This window comes from Acomys minous (assembly GCF_964271855.1).
Source record: "Acomys minous genome assembly, chromosome: 10".
Lineage (NCBI taxonomy): Eukaryota > Metazoa > Chordata > Mammalia > Rodentia > Muridae > Acomys > Acomys minous.
Window position 1 is genome coordinate 103470780 of NC_140491.1, and position 26395 is coordinate 103497174.

At 39.9% G+C, this 26395-nt stretch overlaps 2 protein-coding genes and 1 long non-coding RNA gene across 12 annotated transcripts in view; 1 reads left to right on the forward strand and 2 right to left on the reverse strand.

Moving 5' to 3' along the window:
* The window catches only part of LOC311607988 (uncharacterized protein), a 129822-nt gene extending 129296 nt beyond the window's left edge, over window positions 1-526 (reverse strand). For 7 of the 8 annotated variants that reach the window (XM_084800274.1, XM_084800276.1, XM_084800275.1 and 4 more), the window contains exon 1: window positions 435-526. The gene's annotated coding sequence lies outside the window, so the exon portion shown is untranslated. The remainder of the gene's footprint in view (window positions 1-434) is intronic. The other variant, XM_084800279.1, reaches the window with a different exon arrangement.
* A 1181-nt stretch (window positions 527-1707) lies between these two features.
* LOC311606392 (ankyrin repeat domain-containing protein 26-like) lies at window positions 1708-19325 on the reverse strand (the record flags this gene model as incomplete). 2 transcript variants are annotated; one of them, XM_084797726.1, is made up of 13 exons in its annotated part: window positions 1708-1860; window positions 4112-4184; window positions 4274-4302; window positions 5832-5913; window positions 5998-6026; window positions 8556-8637; window positions 8722-8750; window positions 10404-10459; window positions 12361-12498; window positions 13674-13780; window positions 17151-17324; window positions 17481-17595; window positions 19087-19325. In XM_084797726.1, 13 exons carry the CDS (start codon window positions 19323-19325, stop codon window positions 1757-1759), a joined length of 1257 nt encoding a protein of 418 aa, XP_084653852.1. In that variant the 3' UTR covers window positions 1708-1756. The 2 variants fall into 2 exon arrangements, with proteins under 2 accessions (XP_084653852.1, XP_084653853.1); XM_084797727.1 differs by lacking the exons at window positions 5998-6026; window positions 8556-8637.
* On the forward strand, window positions 17938-24572 carry LOC311606393. Of its 2 annotated transcripts, XR_014782331.1 has the most exons (4): window positions 17938-18103; window positions 18782-18934; window positions 19163-19326; window positions 23825-24572. It is a non-coding gene; the product is annotated as an uncharacterized lncRNA (long non-coding RNA). The 2 variants fall into 2 exon arrangements; XR_014782332.1 differs by lacking the exon at window positions 23825-24572 and having other exon boundaries at window positions 19163-19370.
* Window positions 24573-26395: the final 1823 nt, after the last annotated feature.

Sequence of the window (26395 nt, forward strand, 5' to 3'; positions counted from 1 at the left end):
GTGCAAACGCTCTTAGTTCTTAGCATCTTTACTGCCTGCTGTAAATTAGGAAGAACAGTGTTTTCAATCAGTTGAATGAAATGTAGAACTGGTTTTTTGAGATAAGTTTCCAAACTGGTAAGAGTAGATACACAGTTCCAGAACAACAGTTTATAAAATGTCTCCTTATTCATACAAATGTTAAACAAAAATTTTGTCAAACTGCCTCAGTTTTTTGTTTCTGATTTATTTACTTTAGGTATATACATTTTTTTTGCCTGCACATGTGTGCCTGGTGCCCATGGAGGAGGACAGAAGAAGGAAACCAACTCTCTGAAACTGGATGAGCCATCACGTGGGTACCAGGTCCTCTGTAGGAGCAGCCAGTGAGCTCATTGGCTGAGCCATCTCTTCAGCCCCTCAATAACGCTTTTGAATAAAATAATGTTTCTTACCTAGCACTCTTCCCTTTGTAATGTCTTCGTCTTTTTCTTCTTGAACCTCAGAAGAATGACCATCCTGGAAAACCCTCTCAGTGGGTTAAAATTCACACCAGGAAAGAATAGCACATATTTTTCTAACCATTTTCTAAAATATGTCACTTTTTAAAAGATTTTTTGAAAGCAATTAGGCTTAAGAGAATGTACTAAGGATGAGTACAATTCTCTAAAGAGCCTGGCATATTCTCCCTGGGTCATTCTGGTGTTTTACTTGCATAGTTACTGAGTCTTTAATCAAACATGAGAGTTGACAGTAAGCATGGTCTTAAAAATTCTAATATTTGCTCTCATGCAAAACCTCAACAAGTAAATTACTTTAAAAATGTCTAATATGTATTTCAGACCTAAAAGAATATATTTACAACACATACAGGTTCTTAAACATTTACTTGCTATCAATGAAATATTAGTTATTTAAAATAGTTTAAATGGCACAGATTGGTTTTGTTTTAAAACAATACTCAACTTGAGAACTAAGCCCACAGAATATAACAGTGATAATAAACAGAAAATCCCAGGTGGTACTTCAGAATCCCAGGTGGTACTTCAAAATCCCAGGTGGTAGCATGCAAAATTTTACTTTGTGCATGTGCTCAAATACAAGTTTGTATATTGAGAAGTGTGCTATGCATGTGGATGTCCATGCACCTGAAGGCCAATTCTGCCACCTACTGACATAATGTTAGGGTCATGATTCCACAGAACATATCTGCATTATCTGGTCCTAAAATGTTCTATGGACACTAAGACCAGTGCACAACATTAGTGTATTTAGTGATTCCATCCACCGAGATGAAGACAGACAGGGAAGATATTATCTCTACTCTCACTCCAGAGGGTCCATCATGGTCCATCAGTTGCTGACCAGGCATTGGAACTGTTTTAATATCCTGTCCCTCTCTCTATAAATCACTGAGGTCAATCAGATATCAGGGGATGAATTGATCCTTAACTGAAGTGTTACTGGCCGAGAACACGGAACTACACACTTGAGCCCAGCAAATCACACTCTTGGCCTGTAACTGGTATATTGTTTGTAACTTCAGCTGCTTTTCAATAAGGTTCAATTCTTGTATGACCTTTCTATCATGTAGAAGGACAAACAAATGGAAACACACTACACATTTAGAGATAGTGTTGCTACATGCCAGTGCCCTTTAAGACTAGTCTAAGTTCTAGAGCTAGCTAGTGGAGACACTTTAAAAATTAAACGTGGAATCACCTACTAAATCTTTAGGGCAGTTGGAGAAAAGTCCACTTGGACTTTAACATGGCCTTCAGGAAGGAGGGGTGATATTAAGCAAGAACTGAAACCTTACCAATGACCAGTTATTCTCATTCTGCTCACACTTCTTTGCTTTTTCCTCTGAGGACACTGGCTCTGGAGATAGAGTAGATGTGTAGATTGTGTGAATATGGTGAAAATAAGTTACCAAGAAGATTCAAATAAAGTTACATTTTCTACAGCAACATATAGATCATTACATATGTAGAAAGAACATTTTTATAGCAGCATAAAGCAACATACATTAATGGTAATAAAAACGATATGCATATTTTCCCAAGATATTATTTCAATAAACTTTAAAGTTTAATTATTTATAGAATAGTTCTAATGATTCAAAATATGTATGTACCACTTGGATAGATATTGGACGTTTGAAACATGACATACTGGTGGCACTCAGAGGAAGGACAGCAGGTTACCAAGAAGAGACTTGATACCCTATGAGCATATACAGGGGGAGGTAATCCCCCTCAGGAACAGTCATAGGGGAGGGGAATAAGGGGAAATGGGAGGGAGGGAAGAATGGGAGGATACAAAGGATGGGATAACCATTGAGATGTAACAAGAATAAATAAATAAAGGGAAAAAAAAGAAAGATGACATACAAACATCTCAAAGATTAATCCACAATTAATCCATGCATGAACAAGTCCCCAGCAACAAAAACATTAAATGTGAAAAAAACTAATACTGTAAATCACTTTCTACCTCAAAATAACTTTTAAACTACTCAAAAATATATTAATCATAATATTGTTCCTTATCCATACTTGTCTGTGAACTTGTTCCTTCTGTTGAGCATGTTTTTATGCACTACTCAGACAAACGCTGGACACGACGTTACACTGAGTCTTTCTCATGCTGTCTCTCTCTCCCTAGATGTACAGGGATTGTGACTGAATGCCTGGAGGCTCCCTAAGTATCTTCTTAAGAGTACATCTTGCAGCCTGATGTTGTTGAGTTAGATGCTGCCTAGCACTTTTACTCATAGACTGAGTGGTGCAGTATCTTTCCCCCCGCCCCTTTCTTTCTCTCATTTATTTTCTGAGACAGTGTCTCAACTAGAGGAAGGGGGTGAATAGGCAGCAGTGTTACAAAAAGAAGATGAAACTTGTCAGAGTAGAAGTAAGGCATCCAGAAGTATTTAGAAATTTATCATATAAGCATCAATTTTCACCATAGAGCAATCCTGATCTAGATTCCTGAAGAGCAGAGCACCAGTCATCAGCATGAACAATTAGCAAACGTGATGAGAAGTGGCAAGCTGAGGGCACCTGGTGGACTACATTCCCTCGGTCATTGCTTTGTGAAGTGCATCCCTGTGGATGGTGAGGAGAAGCTCATGCTCATGTAAGTGTTCTGTGTCGCACTTCTGCTGAGCCATGTGAGAAAGCACAGTGGCTCTGGAGGAGCAGCTCAGTGTAGAGGTTACATTTAGCATGCAGGTAGAATGATTCCAAAGCATTTGGAAAAAATAGAAATAACGGAAAAACTGTTATTTGACAAAGCTAAGATCAGCAGAGTTGAAGAGACCTTAATGGGAGTATATTTGGTCACATTGTTCTCTATACAATTATGAAATGCCCTAGACTGATTTAAAAACAAGCAAATGAGAAAATATATAAGTGAAGAACATTTAAGTACAATTAGTTCACTTTGAAGGATATATAAGCTTGGACTTATATATCATGTCTAATTATATAATGTTATATTCTATGATCAGATACATATCTGATGACACCACTAAGTTAACTGGGAAAAAAACTCTGAATCATTAATAAGTGACAAATTGCATGATATGATTAACATGGGCTTTACTCTACCCATCTTTGAATAGACATTATCTTGCTATGTGTTGAAGCTAGTCTGGGGCACCGGCCTCCAGAATCTGAGACTCTGGGCTATGTCTTGGCATTTACATCTCAGGCATTTTATTTCTATTTTGACTGATTTTTTGAAGATTATTCTAGATACCCATATCTCACCATGACACATTTATATTTAACTGTCTTACACAAGGTCCTCAGTAGCATTGAGTCCCAGCATGTTTAGGTTTTAGGAGAATCTGCTAACCTTCATGATTAACCTTCATAAGGGCCTATGGTGAGCAGAGAGTCAAAATGGCTGTAAGGTGTTAAACAGAAAAGGAGAAAAATCTAGCTTGGGGCTCATTTTTTCAACATCCCATATATGTTTTTGAAACCTGGATGTCAATGACAGCACCTGCACTGGGTACAACAAATTTCACCATCCTGTGTGTGGCCTAGTGGAATCAGAACAGGAAGCCTGCGAGTGTTAAAATCCCACCTAGGCTGTTCCAAGTGACTAGAACTGCAGTTTTTACCTGAGTTGGATGGTCGTGCATCTGCCTTTTCTACTGCTACATGTTGAAGAGCATCTTCCATTTCAGCGGTGGGCTGGATTAATATAAGGTGATTGTTAAATGTTATATGTTTCACACAGTATCTACTCAGTAATTCAAGATAAAAATCATGAAAGTTGTTACCATGGAACAAGCTTCTTTCTCAGCGTTCTCTAAAAAGCAACATGAAATACGGTCAATCTAAATGCAGAGGAAAGGCAAGCAACATTTGTGAACACACAGCAAAGGGCAGAATCTTAATGCTCCCATTTCCATTGTACTTTTGTTATAAGAAAACTCAAGATCTAATAGGCACTTAGAAATGTCTTTCTATATAGCTTACTGCCTCCTTACTTGGCTTACAATCCCATCAAAAACAGGGTAAAACCTTGGCATCCCTCTTTTTGGAATCTGTTTCCTGTGCTTTGAGCCACCTTTGACCTCTACACAGCGATATTAAAGAAAGAAACAAGCGACATCTTACCCACATGATTCCTATTCAGGGATGAAGTCACCAAAAGCCACTAGGACAACTTACTGTCAGCTTTTAGTTTCCTTTTCCAGATTTCCAAATGGTGTCTGGAGGTCTACGTTCATATTGTAAGGCCTGCTCCAGGAATACACCTTTGGCAGATTGTGTTCCACTTCTTCCATGTTAAAGCAGGTCTTGCTGATATTTTCCATTAAATGTTCCCTTTCTCATTTTTTTTTACTGAGCTCAAGAACCAAGGTCAGAGTACTAGTACACTGTATGCTTACTACGCAAATGGGTATAGCTGTCCTGGGTCCGAAAAAGATTCAAGGGAAAATGAAAATAACAGAAAGAGAACTGTTTGGAATAGTTTGGGGGATGCAGAACAAGAAGATGTGGAGGACAAGCAAAGTATAGTGGGCGTGAACATGTTCACAATGCCTTGCATACATGCACAGGATGGTTAAAATTCCAGAAATTCATTTAAGAACAGAGAAAGAGAGAAGGAAGAAAAAAAAAAGGAAAGTAACGTACATACAAATCAGAAACTTAGAAAGGTATAACTTTGTATTTGAGCATTGTACTCAGTAATATAATATTATATTCTATGGTCACATACTAACTGGTGAGGTCACTGAATTACCTAGACAATGACTGGGACCATTGATAAATGATTTGCTATCCCATTCAAATTAAAATGGATTTTCCTCTGGTTTATGAAAAGTCGGTATCTTATATGTACCCAGTCTACTTCTGAGTTCAAGCAAACATTTGCCTGGTTTCCTGGGGCTGAAGGCGGCAGGAATGTCACCTTAGCTGCACCTCGAACATGTCTGATGTGTTTTTTCAGCTTGTACTGAAAAGTGGTCAAGTGTCACCGTGGCGTTATTTATACAGCTCTCTTCCCCATTGTTCCAGTGTTGCACTGTTCTAGTGGTTTGAACTGTGGGAAAATATAACTGGCTGTTATAATTTACCTCAAAAGTGCCTGTAAGGGATGGAGATCCCAGAGTGGTAAATTTAAGGTTTTGAAAGATAAAAAGAGAGAATCTAAGGTGAAACTCATATTCATTGAAAACCGTTTCCTGTGTGCTTGTAGTTACCTTTTGGTGAAATATGGATGCAAAACTGGAACTTGTCCTGCTATAATTCATACCATGTCATTGGCAGCCTGAGCTCATTAATAACTCACTTACTTATTTTCAAAGTAGCTTACACTACGAGTTTTACCTGACTCACAGAGTCTTTCCTCAGCCTTTCCCACAGCTTCACTTTGAGGAGAATCTTTCACTTCCGTGGTGGGCAGGATGGGCTTTGAAACAGGAAAGTGCTAAATGTTATATACGCGTCATACAGTAGTTAATTAGTAAGTCAATGATATTATAAATGCCATTACCGTTGTACAAGCATCTTCCTCAGGGCTCCCTAGGAAGCAAAAGGACACACAGTCAACTCTGCTTCCCAATGGATGAGTGGCTGAGCATAGTTCTTTGGAACTTCCCAAGGGGTTGCCATGGAACTAGTCACAGTAAGGATGGAAACAGGATAGAAGCATGCCAAAGGAAAATAACCTCTACCCATTTTTCCGATTAAATTTTGATACCCTATGAGCATATGCAGGGGGAGAAAGTCCCCCTCAGTCACGGTGATAGGGGAGGGGAGTAAGGAGAAAATGGGAGGGAGGGAGGAATGGGAGGATACAAGGGATGGGATAACAATTGAGATGTAATATGGATAAATTAATGAAATATATTTTTAAAATTTTTTAATTTTTATTTTGCATGTATAAATGTTTGCTTCTATAAAAACTACATTCCTGGTACCCAGGAAGATAGTAAAGAGGACATGGCATCCTCTGGAACTGGAGTTATTAACAGGCGTATGAGTGCTGGGAACTGTTTGCAGGTCTTCTGCAAGAGCGGCTCTGAACCGCTGAGCCATCTCTCCAGCCCTCACTTTTTTCATTTTAAAAACTCACATACAAAGTGATGGTCTTCCTCATGGCATCTCCACACATATACACATCATCTACTTTGTCTTTGTTTATAAATGTCACCCTGACTCCTCACTGGCATTTTTTGGTGGCGCTCTCCCTCCACCTAGCAGGACTGCCTGACTTAACTCATGGCATGTGAGTTCAGGCAGATATAGTTTAGTAAGGGTAAAGGCATGAAAGGTAGGAACAGACAGAATGTCCTATGTGAGTGACGTAGCAGTCAACAACAGAGTGCTTGATGAGGTCATCAGAGGAAGCCCAGTAATGCTGGAGAAGTGGTCCAGAAGAGAAGGCTAAGGATGCAGAGTCTGGAAGAATCGGCCTTACATAGAAATAATGAAAACTCATACATTTTGGAATCTTGGCTATTAATGCTCCAAATCAAGCTTTTTCTTTGTATTTTCCATGGTGATTTGTCACTCCAAATGTGGCAAGGATGGGTGTGAAGTTCACAGGAATAATTAGAGTCAGGAAAGTTAACAGAGAGATAACAAAATGTGGGTGAAGCTGACCCAAACTGAGATAAGGCTTCATGAAACATTTGATAAAGATGTATCTAATTCCACTGTAGAACGCCTTTCATTAACTTTTACAGAAGAAAACAAATGTGATATCCTGAATGATTCAATCCTGGTCATTAGTGGTCATTAGAGATAATGTGCTTCCTACCCATTGTCCTCTGATCTCCACACACATGCCACACACATGACTGTAATCATGTCACCCCCCAGGTGTGTGTGTGTGTGTGTGTGTGTGTGTGTGTGTGTGTGTGTGTGTGTGAATGCATGTGTATATGAGTGCAAGTGGGCAATATGTACTTTTTTAAAACTGTGAGGTGAGATGTGAGGGAACGCATGTAAGCCATTTTCATTGCCAGGTTGGTTGTGGGCTGCGTTTTACTCTGCGGTGTTGAAGTAACTCATTTTCAGGATCCTTATTACGTGCTGTGTTTCTCACGTTCACTGAACTCATCAAGAAAGATTAGCGGAAGAGAGTGGCCCAGTAGCTGTATGCTTAACCATGCGACTGGGGCCTGAATTCAACACAGGCTCAGAAAGGATAAAAGCAAGAGACTAGTTGCTATAGACAGCTGACGGGAGGCCCCAGGGCGGGATGGAAGTGGAGTGAGGTGGACGTAACCATGTGCACTGCAGGAAATGGGTAAAAAGTTTGAGTCATTAAAAAATGACTAAGGAGAAAATTGGCTAAAGGAAAATTGAAGATGTAATCATAAATATGACAATTGCAGGTGTATTAATTTGATTTTATGCATTATAATCAATTATATAATGCTCTATTCTACGATCAGATACATAACCAATGGGACTACTAAATTAGTAAATAACTGGAATTAGAAATAGAAGACCTGGTATCCTGATAGATTTAAAATAGATTTTTTTTCTGTTTATAATAGAGGGGTTCTTACTATGTATCAAGGCTAAACCACAACTTCCAGGTTGAAGGAACCTCTTGCCTGACTTCCCAGAATTAAGGACCACGGGTTCTAATTAAAGAACCTGCATCTTAAGCACATATCTTTCTTTTGAATTTTTTTTTCAGATTGAGGTGGAAAGTGATGTTTATGGACAGCCACACATAATTGTCGTTAGGCTTTCTTCTCATTTGGTCCACACTGCGGGCAGTTTTAAACTTTGGGAAAACCTATCAACTCTCAAGACCTCTTTAAATGTCTACAAAGGACAGAGATTCCAACCTGGTAACTTTAAAGTATTAAAACAAGAAAGTATTAAAAAAAATAAGCCAAAACTCCTCTTTGTCAGTGTCTTTTCCATGTACCAGTGAAGACCGTTGTTTCTGAACTAGCACTGCCGGAAATGACTGTTTTGCTGGCTATGACAACTTATCTTTTGTGGACACAGAGCATTAGGGATGGACAGCCTCGGGGCATTAGTAACTCACCTACTTCTTTTCAAAGTAGCTTACACTGCCAGTTTTACCTGACTTGGATGGTCTTTCCTCAGCCTTTTCTGCTGCTTCACTTTGAGGAGAATCTTTCACTTCCGTGGTGGGCGGGATGGGCTTTGAAACAGGAAAGTGTTAAATGTTACATACGTGTCATACAGTCGCTGCTAAGTAATTCAGTGATATTATAAAAGTCATTACCATTGAGCATGCCACTTTCCTGGTAGCCTCTAAAAAGCAAAAGGAGATGTAATCAATTCATGTGCACAGCAGAGACAGTCAACATTCACGAAGACTCAGGAGTGAGCACAATTCTCATGCCTGTAGCTCTTGTCAAGTATTTGAATTTTGGTAGCTCAGCAGGATCCAGAAGGCACTTAGAAACTGTGCTAAGAAATAGCAGCACCTCACTTGGGCCTGCAACGTGACTAAAAATGTGAAAAAGGCCTCGATGTTTCTCGATTTGATGATATCTGTTGCCTGTGTGTTACATAACCTACTAGCCTCGGCACGCAGGCTTATTAAACACCAAATCACTGTCTTCCTGAATCTAGTGATGCATAACCTATATCATTCCTCTTCAGGGCTAAACTCACAAAAGAATAACTGAGGCAACATAATATCAGCTTTTACAGTCTTCCATTCAAGACTCCCAAATGGTGCCTAAAGACTCCTACTTATCCTGCAAAACCCTTTCCCCAGGGACAAGGGAGCCTTGCATCATAAACCTATTCCCTGAAAAAGACAGTAATCTGTGATATGACAAAGCTGTCCTAGGAGCATGAACAATCACGTCCCAAGAAGCAGCTTATCCCCACAACCAACAACGATTCTCTTCAGATCACATTGTAGATCAGAATTGGCACAGTGTCCATTTAGACACGCCTTGACTATGACTTCTGAATTCTTCAGAAGACTATGACTATGAACTCTTCAGCCTGCATCAGTCATGACATTAGTTGTACTTAAATCTCTGTCAGGAGCCTGAAGATGAGCTTGATAATCCTCTATGTGTTCCTCTTCCTAAAGTGTACACTGACTGATTAGTTCTCTGATTTTCACACTTACGGGTGCCTGAGCGTAGCTCTTTGGGACTGGTGGAACTTAGCTCTGAAACTAGTTACAAGTCAGGACAGCAGCACGACAGAAGTACACTAGTAGAAAATGTGAGCGCACATTTTTATAGGGTTTTAACTTAATGTACAAAGCAATGAGTTTGGTCTTGACATTCACAATACAGTACGCTTGGCCTTCTTCTCCTACCACCCTTCCCCATGCCTCTCAGTCCTCTGTACAGTGGTCCTCTCCCTCCTCCCAAGTATTCCATCCTTCTTTCATGCCGTGTGTGAAGAACGCGTGGTAAATAAAGTATTCGGTTATGATTTAGAAGTGTCCCCGGTGAATGTAAGTAATGTACAGAAAGTGTGCATATGTCAGTGTGAATGTGATGGTTAATAGAAAAACTATGATATCCATGAAGAGGAACTGACCATGCACATAAGAGGGTAAGTTACAATCCCGACTAGAGAACATGACCTTATATGTGAAAATATTCCCTTACCAAATGCAGGATTCACTCCAGTATGTCAGAGAAAATCCATTGTATAACAAACCCAATTTTAATATAACAATCACGCAATTTTAAATTATTTTTCTTTCTATGCAGTGATACACAAATTTAAAAGAAGCAAAGTAAAAACAATTTTAGACAATGTTTTTGGATTTAAAATTCATCTAATTCATTTCTTAAAAGATTCTTATCTCTAAGCCCTTAGAAAACAATTTAGGGGAAAAGAACAATTCAATTTCTATTTGGTTTCAAATGTTCCTCACTCTTTTTTCCAGCTGGGAAACCGAGCATAGCTCACTGTCACACATCTTACCTGAACATCTTTGCCTCAGTTCCTTCTCTTCATCATAGTCTATAAGTAGCTTCCTACTGTCAGATACCAAAAGAACGGCAAATCATTCTACTGTTCAATAATGATAGAAAATACCTGCCTGTCACATTACACATGGGGCAGCATTCACAAATTATCCATGACTGCCAAAATTTTTAAATATAGGCCACCAATATGTGGATTCTCTACTGCATTAAGCTTTTAACCAAACAAGGAGAAAACAAAGCAGAAGGGTCATGACTCAAGAGCAAGCCACCTTCGTACATGAACTAAGTTTTCTCAACATAATGGAAAGTGCCCTGAACTCAGAAGCAATCTTACATTTGTAGCCAATAGTTGCTTGTTCTTGTGCATACATTAGACATATCAACCTGATAGGATTAAATAAGATATGATGAGGGATACGTGACAAATGGATGAGGGACAAGGTCATTTGTTTCTTAAGGCTGAATTGTTTTAGACTCTCAAATAACACTCAACATGTATTTCCTTGCAAGATCTGATATTCTTATGTTGAAGTTTACCAAAAAGCATTAAAGTCCACTTTTGTTATAGCTATTCTATTCTTTGTCACATAGTTCAAAGAAAATCATCCATTTAATATTTCAAGATCTAAGTAGCTGGTTAACAACAATGTGAAATTATTCATACCTCAAATGCATAGGTTATATTTCGATTAAAAATACAAAACGTTTAGATAGTAAAGAGAAACATCTTAAAATTCCTGAGTCAGCAAAACACTAGAATGGACTTGAAGTAAATAAACAAATTCCAAGGGATTTCCTCGGGTTTGCAATGCATCACATGTCCATGTCCTCCCATATCTCGCCATACTCAGTGGTACCCAACATCTTGATTTGCCTAGATCTTAATGACATCTGGCTCTTAATTCTACTGAACACCCAGATCACCACCCAGACTCACAAGGACTTCCAGTGACCTTAGATCCCCAAATGCCTTGAGGTCCCCCAAATGCTCATGTCACTCAGATATCCAAGTGTTCCTTATTGTACCATGTCTCCAGATGTCCTCATGACCCTGCGATCACTCAGAGTTCTTGGTATCAATAAATGCTCTTTATATCTCAGACTCCTGGCATATTCCAATCTCTATAGGATGCCCAGGGAGTCCAAATGTACCATTGGCCCTATCTCTCTGGAAGTAAAAGGTAAGGACAAATTATGTGGTAAAGAGCAATGGAAAGACTTAGAAGGACATTTCAAAGTGAGAATTCCCAACACACAGAGCACTGGAAGTGGGTGTCCATGGTGTTCTGGGACTAAGAATGTTTTTGCTGAGTACATGTGCATTTCCTACAATGAAGTTGCCCTTAGCACCACATGGTTCAACACTTGATTTTGTTTTTTTCATTTATTTATTCATAATGAGTGCTCTGTCTTCATGTATACCTGTTTGTCAGAAAAGAGCATCAGATCCCAGGATAGACGGTGGTTGTGAGCCACCATGTGGTCGCTGGGAATTGAACTCAGGACCTCTGGGAGAGCAGATAGTGCTCTTAACCACTGAGCCATCATCTCTCCAGGCCAACCCTGGCTTTCTCTTTGGTGAACATCATTAAGTAGTCTCATGACTGGGGATTTACAAACTTTCTTCACCTACGGAGCTTAAAAAGTCCTAACTAAAGAGCTAGTCTACGGTTCTTTGATAAAATACTTGCCTAATGCATATGAAGCCCCAGGCTCAATTGTCAGCATCCACAACACTGCACACACATAGCCACACTAAAAGTTCTGAGACAAAAGAATCCTGTATCCATTGCTACTTCTAATTCATCGACAGCTTTGATCAGGTTCTAGATAATGGAATAGTCTATATAACTGCCATTCCAAAACAGCCCAAACTAAACACACAAGGTGCGTTATCTGTAATTACTCTGTATCCGTTTCATGTTAATTAACAAGTAAGTGGGAACACTCACACTTTGCTTTTACTCTCAATAGCGTAGCGTTTAGCCGTCCATCCAAAAGCATCTTTCTTAAAGGTATCAATGTCTCCTTGAAGAAGCAGCTTGATGATGTGCTCGGACCCGCACCTTACAGCGTACATGAGGCTGTTTCTAAAAGAACAGGGGTTCAGCCTTGCTGTCGGGAACTTTAGTAAAGTTCCAAACATCTCAATGAATATCTTTTACCAGTTTGAAATATTTCCTGTGTGTATGCAATTAACCATTTACCAACAGAAATTAACATCTTGAGGCTCAAATGATCATCCTGTAAAGTGTCTCTGGGACAAACTGGGAGGAGGGGACAAGAAATCCCATTCTCCCACATAGCAGTATCCACAGTAGAAACTATAATTCTCTGTCCTTTCATCCACAGATACTGAAGCTACTTATCAAAGGCGATGAATATTTAAGTAAAGAATTACTCAATTCTTCCTGAGTCTGATATAATTTATCAGACACATAATTTATATGTGAGATGAAGATCAAAAGAGAAAATAGTACAATTACAAAATAAATATTTTAATAATAATGGTAGTAATGATGTTTGTAGAAGATGATCACATGCTAGAACTAAATAGGACATAATATGTAATATGGTTGGGTATAGCCATGCTTTTTTAATCAGAAAATAAATCTAGCAATAGGTAACACTACTAAGGTAGAATTAAATTCAGCCTTGTGTGAATATTGAGGGTTCTTCTTATCACCCAACTAAGATTTTTACTCATCCAAACTTATTCAATAAAAGTAGTTTTTTATTCTTTTGACCATGCCAAATGTTAGTCAAAGTTTCAAAATAAAGGGGAAAATGGAAGAAGTACAGTACCATGGGGTAATAGAAATTCATAGTCACTAAGGGATAACCAAACAATACTTTGCAAAAAAAATTAATAGAAACAGCCATCCAATCAATTTTCCTTTTCAAGGAAGCAGCATATACAAAGCATGGATGACAATTGCTACAAAGCTATTAAAAATAGCATTGTGATTCAAAAATTAAAACCACGATCTTAAAAAGAAATAGAATATGAAACCCATTTATCTAAATAGGCTATCCAGTGAATAAAATACAGTACATACAACTAATGTCATTTTATATTATCAGGAAATATTGTACATTGTCTTTTTGTTGTTCACACTGAATAACTACTTTTGTACCACTCAGATGGTCTAGGTTAATGTTATTTCACTAAGTAAAAGCTATATTCTCCCTACTAATTTAACACCATGTCTCAGGTGATGTATACAGTATCAACTCAATCACCACTAAAGTACAAAGACCCTACCTTCCCAGGAAATCACAGGTTTCTGCATTTGCTCCTCTGCTGATTAAGAACTCTGCCATCTTCTCCTTGTTTTGTTTCAGAGCAAGCAAAAGTGGTGTGATCTTGTTCTGTCAAAACACAATTAGTGACGATCTGAAAGTTAATAAATGCCAAGCACACAATCATAAGTGCTGGCAATAAATGGCTGGCGGTTTCTTCCTCAGCCCACTGACTTCCACATGTGCTCCCCCTTTTCCGTGAAATCCCCCCACCTAGAGTGATCACATAGATTCATTCCCAACTCCACGGTAAACACTTTGTTGCCACAGCTTTTGCTTCTGTGAAAGCATGTGTCATGGTATTTTGGGGTCATGTGATTGCTCCCATCTAAGCAAGAGCATCCTGATTCTGCATCTTTATTTCAACAAACCACAACAAAAGCCACAGCAGCCAACATTGTATTGTTCCTGGCAAATAAACTACATTCCCCTGTCAATATTGCATATTGGCCTATGTTACAAAGAAAGGTCTCTTCTCCAGGTGTCCTGTGCCCCAATAAAAAAGATTGCATGACTGCCTGTCTGGGAATGTGACAAAACTCAAGTAGAGAAATCTTTTAATGTGCATACTTTCTATGTTTTTTCAACTGCCTTTTATAACAGACATTAGCACTTAAGGATGTAGGGCTAAAGGGATGTGGTGTTTTGAGAGTTTTGAGATGGATCTGAGGTTTCCTGCAGTACAGAGGAAACTGGTTAATTCCCTTTGTGTACAGGGCCAGAGCTTGACATACCAACATTGGTGGAATTCAAACTCTCACTTAAGTGAACAGGATTCAAAAGAACTTTGATTGCTCTTATTATAAAATAAGAGTCTTGTTTAACTGTTAGAGAGATCAATAAAAAATTTCATTCTCACTACACATGGCAGCACATGCCTTTAATCCCAGTACACAGGAGGCAGAGGCAGGTGGATTTCTGTGAGTTTGAGGCCAGCCTGGTCTACAGAGTGAGATCCAGGGGTACATAGAAAAACTCTTTCTCAAAAAATAAAAACAAGCAAAAAAGTTCTAAAAAAGAAATTTCATTCTCAATTATAATAATAATCTTGGGTCAGGGTATGAGGCACACATCTTTAATACCAGCCCTTGGGAGACAGAGGACCACAGATCTGAGATCAAGGCCATCCTGGTCTACATAGTGAGTTCTGGAATAGCTATAGCTAAATAGTAGTGAGACTTCGTCTCATGATGATAGTGATGATGATGATGGTGGTGGTGGTGGTGGTGCTGATGATGATCTCATGATTCTGAGGCATAACTAGTTTTGGGTTTTATGGGGTTTTAGTTGTAGTTGGTTTTTGCTTTTTGAGACAGGATTTCACTATTTAGACCAGGCTAGATTCCTAGCTCTCCTCCATCAATATCCTAAGTGTCATTATGATTCTAGGAACTACAACCTCATGCCTTGTTCAGAAATTTTTAGTCTATTTTTATTCTGGTTCCATATTAATTACTAATGCAAGCTGTTTTAAGCAAAATATATGCCAGGAGTTAATCATTATCTGTAATCATTTTAACACTGACCTATACAAATTACTTTTATGATGGGGAAAGTCACTAGGTCACCTTCTTCAGTACAAAAATATAGAACTTTGTTTGCAATTGTCATAACCTCTCAGAGTTAACTACAATTAACCTAATAGCATATATAGGCATTTCAATGTGAGTGTGTTTTAAGACAGATGTAAAGAAAAGTTAAATTGATGACACTACTAACTTCTAAAGTTCAATCTCATTTCTACAGCAGTAAGACCATATTTCTATAAATTGTCTTGAAAGTTTAAAATCTCTATCACAAGACACCATTAAACAACTGTTGATGCAAACACATATTTCAGCTAAGTAGATGATGTCTGGTAATGTGAAGGAGTCCCTAGCAAACTGAGCACTTGTGAGCCTCAGACAATAAGGATACCTACATCACAAGAAACAAACAATAAAATGAGCTCAAAACAGTCTGTCCTGGATTACTTGAGAGCAACTGGAAGCCCACATTTCTGTAAGAATCATCTTGGGCTGGAGAGATGGCTCAGTGGTTAAGAGCATTGTCTACTCTTCCAAGGTCTAAGCACCCATACAGTGGCTTACTGAGTACATGTTGTACCCTAATATACACAAAGTCACTCATGCACAAAAATTTTTAATTAAAACTTTTCAAAAGGATGTCCTAGAGTTTAACTGTGGATTTACTTCCTGGAGGACACTATTTATATCTGGGAACTCCACTGAGTTTTTAGGCCTTTGAAAAAAAAAGCTTCACTTTGGGTGCAGCTCACATTTTTTCTGTAAACATACAAAATTATTTTCTAGGAACTGAAGAAGCTGAAGGAAACATTTTTAAATACTCATGCCTGTGTCTTATCAGGTCATTGATTCTCACATTACAGGTAAAGTCTATTCAACTGTGTGTTGTCAAAACTGTCTCCAGATCACTGTGCTGCATAGTTTGGTTATTGCGTTTGCCTTGTTTTCACCTTGTCTCCTACAGGGAGACCAGTTCTCTTTTCCACTTCAGGATTTAGCCAAAAGAGAGATTTTTATGGTGCATCACTTACTTACCCGTTTTCTGCGTAACTGCCACCTAGCCTTTGACAGTCTGATTTCTTCAGAGTCCTACTAAAATTTACCTCTGGACATGCTTGTAAACTAGGAATTGTATCTAATTAGGAATTAGTCTTATTAAACTGAAGAACACAGAAGAAATATATGTAAAGTGAGTTATTTTTCAAAAAAATCCATTCTTCTTCATACTTTCCCCTCAATTGTCTAATTTCCAATTTTGTATGACTATTTCTCATCAACTTCCGTTTCTATTTTCCTCCTTTGATTTTACCACTCAGCTTGATTGTGTGACACAACCTGTCTGCAACATATAGCTGTTCCTTTATCATAAAACATTTCTTTCTCACTTAGATAAAGTTAAAGCTGGGCATGATGGTTCACGCTCATAATCCAGCACTTGGGAGGCAGAGGCAGATGGATCTATGTGAGTTCAAGGCTAGCCTGGTCTACAAAGCAACTTCAGAATAGCCAGGGCTGTTACACAGAGAAATCCTGTTTCAACACAAAAAGCACATGAACAAACAAACAAAAGATAAAGTTGATATCAAAGGCAAATGTCCACTTAAGTTGCCATTTTAAACTAGTGAAGATAATGCTTTTGTGAGACTTGAAAACAGGCAAATTGGAACTTTAGCAAATTCTTTTTTTTTTTTTTTTGATAAATGTTTACCAGAAATGCATTCAAGAAAGCTGCATTGTGTAATACTTCTTTTAAAGTACCAATATTTAAAGTGGCATCTTCAATGATTGAGTTATTTCCAAACATTTCTATCTGAGGACTAGAGCTATGAAAACACAGAACGTTGACTCTACATACGCATGGATGTTGAAATTTTGTTTGTTTCAAACGCAATGGAATTAAAGGTGTTGAATACCTTGTTCATTGCTTCGGTGTTTGCCTTGAATTCTAGCAGCCTCGCAGCTGTTCCAATGTCTCCGTTGTAAACAGCATAGTGCAGAGCGGTGTTGCCACAACAGTCCATAATATTTGGATCGGCACCGTAACTCAATAGAGTGTCAAGGCATTCCATTTGTCTGCATTGTGCAGCCTGTGGATGTGATGACAACGCACAGATTGTTAAAGAATTCGAGACCAGCATTCCACAGGCTCCATTATTTAGTTACATTCAAATGACATAGCTTCATTTTTCTTGTAAAAATGTATTTCAAATTCACATCATCTGAAGCTAATGGTTGTAATATACCTTAATTAGAGGTGTGGCACCTTTAATGTCCTTTGGACTAATCTCACACTTGCTGTCCACCAGGAGAGTCACCACATCTGGATGGCCGTAGACGGAGGCAAAATGCAGGGCAGTCCTGTGAGCATGACAGGGACCTTTATGAACTTCAAAAACATTTCCTTAAAACTTAGACATGTAATTATAATCACCAGATAGCATTTAATGAGTCTGCATTTTAAGTTTCTATTTTCTTCTGAAGAAATGACTCTGTATTGTCTTTTATTACATAGAGCATACAGTTTCACCAGCATCAGCATGCCCCAAATGTGAACTGTTTCTGTGGTTTAGAATATAGATTCTTCCCGTTGACCAGCACAGAGCAGTGTCGAGGCACACTGCTGCCACCCTTCTGAACAACATATTGTGTGTGTCAAGGAGCACCCAGTGTCACATGCCACAGCCTTTGTGACTGAGGACTAGGATGAGAGGGGCAGTGCTCTGGCACCTGCTCCTCTTAAGGCATCAGTGCACAGCAGCCTGAAGAGATGGCCCTGAAGGAACAGTGGGAATCTCTGCATCTGCACAGGAAGGACTGGGAGAATCTAGCGGCCTGAAGTGGGGACAAAACTGAAAGTCATGATGAAGTGTCTTTCCTGTCTTGTTGGGTCTAAATTCACTTACTTCAAACTGGACGGGGTGCAGATGGCCAATTCACTATGAATGTAACATGTATGGAACTCATCATTCTCATGATTGTCACATAGTTCTCCCTGTATGTAGTTTGTTTTATACATGTGTAATAAAATAAATGTATGAATATATATATATATATATATATATATATATATATATATATATATATATATATGAAAGTCAAGATGAGTGAATGATTTGCGAACTGTCAAAGGTACCAGTGAGCCCTACTGCCTGACAGAAGTCACTGAAGTTAACACTTATGGGAAAACCAGGACTCATCCTCAAATCTTATTATGAACATGATTGGCTTATCAAGAAGACACAGATAACCCTTTAGGAGTGTTTAAACTAGTGAGGGAGGAGGTCCTGAGTACAGAAAGTTATGAGGAGAACATGGCACGCATAACTAAAGTAGATGAAATAAGTGAATAAATAAATATGGAAACAAAGCCATCTTATGGTTTAAAGTCTCCTTGTTCTTGACAAACAATGTAAACACCTGCATACATTTGAGTATGTATGATACACTGACATAGAGTAGCAACTTTTATTTAAAAAAAAACTTTTAAATGGCAAGTTGATACATACTAGAAATTTCTCTCCTTGTGCATTTTCCCACAATACAGAGGAAATCATGGGGTTTCCCCCAATGGATACACTAAAGCTCTACTACATAACTTTGTTGAAGCCCTTGAAAAGCCCAATAAGTGCTCTAAAAGGAGAACTGACAAAGATGTGAAGCATCAGTCTTGATTTGTTTCTCTGTCAGTGAGGAACAGGTGAGTGTTACACCCTTCCTAATGTGCAGCCTAAGATCAGTGACAGGTGCTTCTCTTTTCTCACCTCAGACAGGAAATTGGCCATCTCCCGAGTTACTGGGCCTCCCTCCAAGGTACCAACAACTCTCTCAAGGCTCCAAACCCACTCTTACCTGTGCTTCCAATCTACCCGTTCCATGGCAAAAACTCCTCGTTCAACAAAGTTCCTCACTGTTTCTATGTCCCCAGTACTTGCAGCCTTGTGGATCCGATAGTAAGGTGCATATCTGGTGTGATATTTGGGCGGCCGACAACCTCTCTCATCCTTGCTCCCAAAGCCCACGAAGATATTATCCAGGCCATCACAGAAGCCCAGGGGCGTCCTTTCTTTTTTGTGGAAGAGCATCTGCATGGTAAGTGTCTTCTTTGCGGCTCCCTTTCCTCCTGTTAAGCTTCTCCTACATCCCCAACCCAAAAGAAGAGACTACTCCACGATGGCTCCCCCCGAAACCCACAACCAAAGTTTATACTGTGCCAGCTCCTAAAGATTTCGATATCAAAGTAAGCCCAGAGCCAAATCTCTCCACAAGGTCCCAGGAGGGACGCTCCAGGCTGATTTAGAAGCTGTCAACTGTAGCAACAGTTGGGAACTCGGTCGCCAAGCAACACTGGGAAACACGGATAGGGAGAGCAGGGCAGTCCTGTGTGCTAGCAAGGAACATGCTCAATGCGCATGTGCAGAGTCTGATCTGGCAAAAATCAGCTAGAGAAGCCACTTACATTCCTTCCTGAGGCCTTGCTCACTTCACTCCTTCATTGTAGATCTAGGGGCAGTTTTTAAAAAAACCGTTTCTTGTCTTGTGTTTTCGTTTCAATTTAGTTACAGGAAATACTTTTTCTTAGTTTCATCTGTGACTCATTCATCATTCAGTAGATTGGTTTGTTTACTGTCAAGTTTATGGTCTATTGAAAAGCTACACACAATTAACAACTGCTAACAGGAGAGTTAGTCTTCCCAGGGTTGGAGCCTTTTGATTGATTATTTGTGCTAGCTACTCTTCATGAACATGACACAAGCTAGAGTTTCTCAATGGAGAAAATGCCTCTGTAAGATCCATCTGTAAAATATTGTCTTGGTTAGTGATCGATGGGGAGTGTCCAGCTAACTGTGAGTGGTGCCATCTCTGGTCCAGTAGCCCTGGCTTCTATAAGAAAGCAGGCTGAGCAAGCCAGTAAGCAGCACTCCTTCACGTCCTGCACATTAGTTCCTGCCTCCAGGTTCCTGTCCTACCTGAGTTCCTGTCCTGACTTCCTTCTATGGTTCAAAGCAATGTGAAAGTGTAAGCCAATAAGCTCTTTCCTTCCCGAACTGTTTTTTGGTCATGGTGAGTCATCTCAGCAATAGAAAACCTAACTAAGACAGCTATCCAGTTGTAAGTGGTCAGCCCTAGAAACATGTATATAGGCAGGCAATATTGAATGGACCCAGCTGTTGCAGTTACATGATTTTTCATTTATGTGTATATACAACAGCAAAAATTAAAGAAACGAGGCACTTGAGGCTTGAGGGGGGATACAGAAGGGGCAGAAAAGTGATGTCATTATATTTTAACTAAACAAGGAATGAGCACATGTTTGGCATGCACATGTAAATACCTCCCTAAAAGTGGAATTTTCTGAGGCTCTCTGTGTAATTCATAGCATTCATACTTATTAGTAATCATACATGCATGTGTGATTTAAAATTTTTAAAACCATTTTCTCCTGACAAAAGAAAAGAAAATGTGCATGAAGGAGAAACTCCTTAAACTGAAAGACTATTGTGAGCCTCATGACCAGAGAGTGCACAGGGAGCCTATTACTCTTGTCTGAGTTGCATATGCTGTGGACTCCAACAATTCTGCCTCATTCTTGTTACCCAGGGACAATTAATCTGATGGATGGAATCCTTTGGAACTGCTCACCAGCTCCAGCCCTCTTTCCAGGGGCCCTTAGCGCCTCAAGTGGAAGACGATTTGCAAGAGTGCCCCACTTTAGCTGTCACTTAGTTTCCTCATGGCCTCACTACTCAGTCCTAAGTGGGTATGTTGTGGTACAAGGCCCATGTCCCTTTAAATCCTTTCACCTTGGAATTAAAGAATGAGATTCTCCTTGGTGGCATCATAGAGCTGCCCCACCCCTCATTGTACTTCTCCCTGGGCAAGCACTGCCTCTAACCAGCTTCCTGTAATGCAGAGCCTGCTTTTCAGGATCTTCTCAATGTGATCATGACCTTTACAATTTTAATCACTTAATTTTTCAGACTAACATTTGCTTTCAGGAATATAGTACCCTTGGCAGCTTTCAAACCCACACCTTCCAATCATAGGTAAAAATAAGTGCCCTTTATGGTAGGGCTGGATATGTGGGGGGTAGGGTGCATTTAGGAAATCCCTTGGGGTCAAAACCACAATGACAACACCAAGTGCATATGAGGATGCTGCAGCCATGGAAGGTGGGGGTCTCTGGATTTAGATACATGGGCCTTGATTTATTCTGCTCAGGCCAGTGCCGGATGTGGCTTAGACCCTTAGGATGCTGAGTCTCACAAACTGCTATGTCCTGTAGAAATCTGGCTTTCTGCAAGAATTCTGCTCAGAGGGAAGGGAGGAAAAAGGATAAAGCTAATATGATAATCACATTGAAGAGTTTTCTGTGATGTAAGTGAGGCACTATGTCCACATAGCCATCCTCTTGGTCTTGATGAAATCTAAAGCAGTTGTCCTGCTTTCATACATGAGAACAGTATTTACTGACACCCCCAGTGCCACAGAACTACAAACCACTTATAAAGCTAGTAATGTCTTTAACCAAAGAAAAAACTCAAAGGCAAATCTGTCCACTTTCAACATCCTTTTTAAAATTTTATTTATTCACTTTACATCCCAATCATAGCCCCCTCTCTCCTCTCCTCCTAGTCCTACCCCTCCTATATTCCTCAGAAAAAAGGACCCCTGACCCCCCACCCACCCCACAGCTCATCAAGTGGCATCAGGATTGAGTTTTAGTTCACAAGCAGATCCACTAGCCTGCCTCTAGGTTGCTTAGCAACCTCTGTCATCACCTGCACCACGTATGTGCCTCAGCTGCATACCAGATATAAAAGATTTACATCTCTGCGCTCTCTCTCTCTCTCTCTCTCTCTCTCTCTCTCTCTCTCTCTCTCTCTCTCTCCCTCCCTCCCTCCCTCCCTCCTTCTCTCCCTCCCTCCTCTCTCTCTCTTTCTCTTGCTCTCTCTGCCTGTCCCTCTGATTCTCTGTCTTCCTCCCACTTTGTATATTTGTCTCTCTCATGGCTCACTCACACTATATCTCCTCCCCTCTCCCTCTCTCTCTTGCCCTTCTCACAATAATAAACTTCCTCGTACCACATCTGTCTCACAATGTGTAATTTATGTATGATAACACTGAGCATGACCTCCTCCCCTTTGGCCTGGCGAGGCAGCCCTGCCAGGGGAGAATGATCAAAAAGCAGGCAACACAGTCCATGTCAAAGACAGCCCCTTGCTCCCCTTCCTAGGGGACCCACATGAATCCTGAGCTGCCCATCTGCTATATCTGTGTAGGTGGCCAATATTCAAGTCTATGCATGGTCCTTGGTGTTAAGTCTCAGCCCCTGGTTGGTTGGCTCTGCTGGTCTTATGGAGCTCCTGTCACTTCTAGGTCCTTCTATCTTTCCCCAGACTTTTCCATATGACACTTATGCCTTGCCCAATGTTTGTGAGTCTCAGCATCCTCTGCTGCATGAAGTCTCTCAGAGGACAGCTATGCTAGGATTCTTCCTTGTGCATAGCAAAGTATCATCGATAGTTTCAGGGTTGGCTATTCCCCATGGGGCGGATCTCTAGTTGGGACAGGTACTGGTTGGATATTCGTGAGTGTGTCCTCAGAGAGAAACATTTCCTAAGATTTTGGTTTTGTGGTGTTCATTTGTTTTTAATGCTTCAGGTTTTGAGGGTAGATTGCCACAGTTGGGCAGAAAAACTAGACGCTGCTGTGTAGTAGGCAGATGTGGATTTTTTTGTTTTTTTAATTATTTTATTTTTGTACATATACATTTATATTATTATACATATATACAAGAGATTACCTACGGCAAGAAGAACCATGACACAATCAGGAATTATATAAATGTTACATTCTTAGTGTTCTGGCTATTTGTATTTGACAGCCTTGAAGAAGACATCTTTCCTATCTTGGTGCGTCTAAATTTCTGGATGTGAATCAGCCTCCATCACATATTGTCATTATCAACTTAGAACACCTATCTAGACAAAAAAATATCTTAACCCCTAAATAATTAAGCTTCATTGTAAAACTAAACTACCTGGTCTTCAACTCCCTTAGTAGGCAGATATTTTGAAGCCAAAGCAAACATAGGAAGGGAAAGCACCAAGGGAAAAAATATCCCTTGTGGCTGAGCAACCAGGAATTTGTCTAGGTCTTAAAAACATTTCCTTACTTTTTACTTCTTGACAGCAGCATCAGTTTCTGAGAGCCAACAGCTTCTATGCAGCAGTTAGCTCTGGCTAATGCACTTGGATTGCCTCAGCACAGAGCAGTTAGGTATGAGAGGCCTGCCCTCCGCTGGATTATTGAAATATTACATGTCAGCTTTCAAAGTTTGCCCAAATTGAGTCTCCTAGGAGGAAGTACCAGTTGTTAAGCCTTTGGGACAATGTAAATGAATGGAAATTCCTTGATACATTTTCCCAAAGGTCTTCAAATGTTTGCACATATATTTGTATGTATTTTGTATATTATCTGATTATACAAGATCAAAAGTATCTCAAACTAGCAAATCAAAAACAAACAAAAACAGCTAATGTCTCAAGAGGAAATATTAATGATGGTCAATTTCTATTTACACCAGGTCTCAGCAGTCACTCAATGTGACCTGACCACATGGTCTGTGCATCATTGCCTCAGCTCTATTGAATGGTTCAAAGAAGTAGATTTTCCTCCATGTCACCAGACCCTACCCCATTACAAAGTCTTCCTTCTTTATCTGGTCCATACCTCCCACAAACTAACCACAGCTGGTTGGACCAGATGTAGTCAACTAAACCAGGTTAGCCCAATTCTTTTGAGAGAAATTTTGGAACCGGACCACAAAACCTCCAAATAACACCATAGAAGAGCATCTCCTGCCATGCACACAGAGAGGTCGAAAAGATTGATGAGAAAGAAGATCTTTACCAATCAAGTGGTGTACTTAGACAAATGAAAGTCCGTTTCCTGTCTATAGTCACTCCTAGGGCTCCCTATGTGATTTAACTTCTGAGAATAACTTTACTCCATTAAATTTTTATGTATCCAAGCCACACAAATAATAACACACAACAATGAATGAATAAAATGGAGTTAAAATGGAATAAAGTCCAAGTTAATATAGTACTTTGAATGATGTACATAATTTGTATTGTATTGTATTTAACACCAAATAGTCTCAAATAAGGAGCTATAAATGTACTATAAATATCATAGCAATAAAGCCAGCACCTCCAGAGTCAGCCCCTGGGAGAACACACATCAGATAACACTAAGGCAGTGGTAGAGTTCCTCTTCAGGAACCTAGATCTAATAGCCAAGAATCACAGGCCCTCATTTCTCCAGCACCACTGTTCCTCACCCATACTCCTAAGCTTAGTTTCTTCATCTCCAAAGAGGAAGAACTAGGCTGGTGGCATCAGGATCAGTCTGTCTCCTGGAGAAACTCTTCCTTAGCTTAGAATTGGGAAAATACAGAACACAGGGCATCTGAAGCTGAAGCTTCCAGAACATTCTTCGTGTGGCCCAGGGCATCTCACCTGTGTGCATCTGTATGGGAGGCTGGGGGTGACCATGTCCTTAGGGCAACCTGACGTTGCCTGACTTTACTCTCTGAGCAGATCCCTTCAGCAGGCAGCTAGAGTAGGCAGTGCCCACGTGGATTTCAGTCACTGGGATTGCTCGCTTCTAGCATCAACTCAATGCTTTATCTCAAGGAAAGACTCTCAAGGACCATGCTGAGCAATTACCAAATATCAGAGATTCTAGTCTTGTGTCACTTAAAGCAGCCAGGACTTAGACTAAGAAAAGTTTGGTTTAATGTACTCGAATTAAGTATATACACAACACAGATGTAGCTGATGGGCAGCCCAGGCTTCATGTGGGTCCCTAGTAAGGGGAGGGGGAGGTGTCTCTGACATGGACCCTTTGCCTGTTTTCTCATCATTTCCTCACTAGCAAGGCTGCCTCCCCAGACTGCAGGGGAGGAGGACACAGTCCTGATGCTACTTGAGAGGTGGGAGGGGGGGGGCTCCCTTTTTCTGAGGAATAGAGGAGGGGGAGGGGGAAGAGGAAGGGAGAGTGGGACTGAGAGGAGGGAAGGGAAGGGGCTATGATCAGGATGTAAAAGTGAATAAATAAAAAATTTGTAAGTATATATACAAAGTATTCCTCCTTCTACATGTAATTAAATTTTTGTACACTTTAAAATAGGCATGCATTTAAATTTCCTTACTGTGAACTTTAAAATAGGATTTTTTTTTTTTGGTCAGTGAGTCAAAGCGCCCCAAATCCTTCATGTATATTATTTTCTTCAAAATGTTTTTGTCCCATTTATTTGTGATCTCATCAGAGGAACAAAGGTCCGAGACAGGGTTGTATAAAAGCATTGAGCATCTATTATTAATTTCCATGTGGGGGGAATCTTGTGGTGAGAACTAGGATAGCATTATGAACTGGAGGGTCTGTCTTCAGACGCTGACGGGTCAGGCACTCACCATTAACTAGCACGAGGACTGAAGGGAACCTAAGAATGGAGGCTGTTCCTACCCTGAAGCATCATAGTAACTTCTGGGCATTTTGTAGAGATAATGATGGGCTAAAATGAATACTAAGGAGTCTGGTAGACAAAGGATGGGGTGAGAGCCAGAGGAAAGCTGTAGGAAGGAGGAGCTGTCATGTCAGAGCTGGAGCTGGAGCCATACTTGTGCAAGGGAGGGCTGTTTTTAAACACTGAGTCATTCCTCTGTCCTCCACAGTGGCCCCTTCCTGACTTACTCAGACTGTCATTTCTAGCAAAGGAAAAAAAAAGAAAGGATGTAATTTGCCCAGAATCCTTGCAAACTGGTAGCATCCATTTGCAATCTCATCTCTACAATGCATTGGGCAATGTAGAAATTTGACGAGATGGAAGTTCCAAGAGTCTGGCATGATTGCACCACACTGTATAGCCTGTGTGAGGAAATCCATACCTAAAGTTATGATAGTAAATAACCAATGTTGATAACATTTAAGACATGAACATTGGTTTTGGTAGGGGGAGAAAGTGGGAAAGTACAAAATAAAACCCTTCCCTTGTACTAAAGAAGGCAGAGGTAGGTAGATCTCTGTGAGTTCGAGACCAGCTTAATCTACAAAGCAAGTCCAAGACAGCCAAGGTTGCACAGAGAAATCA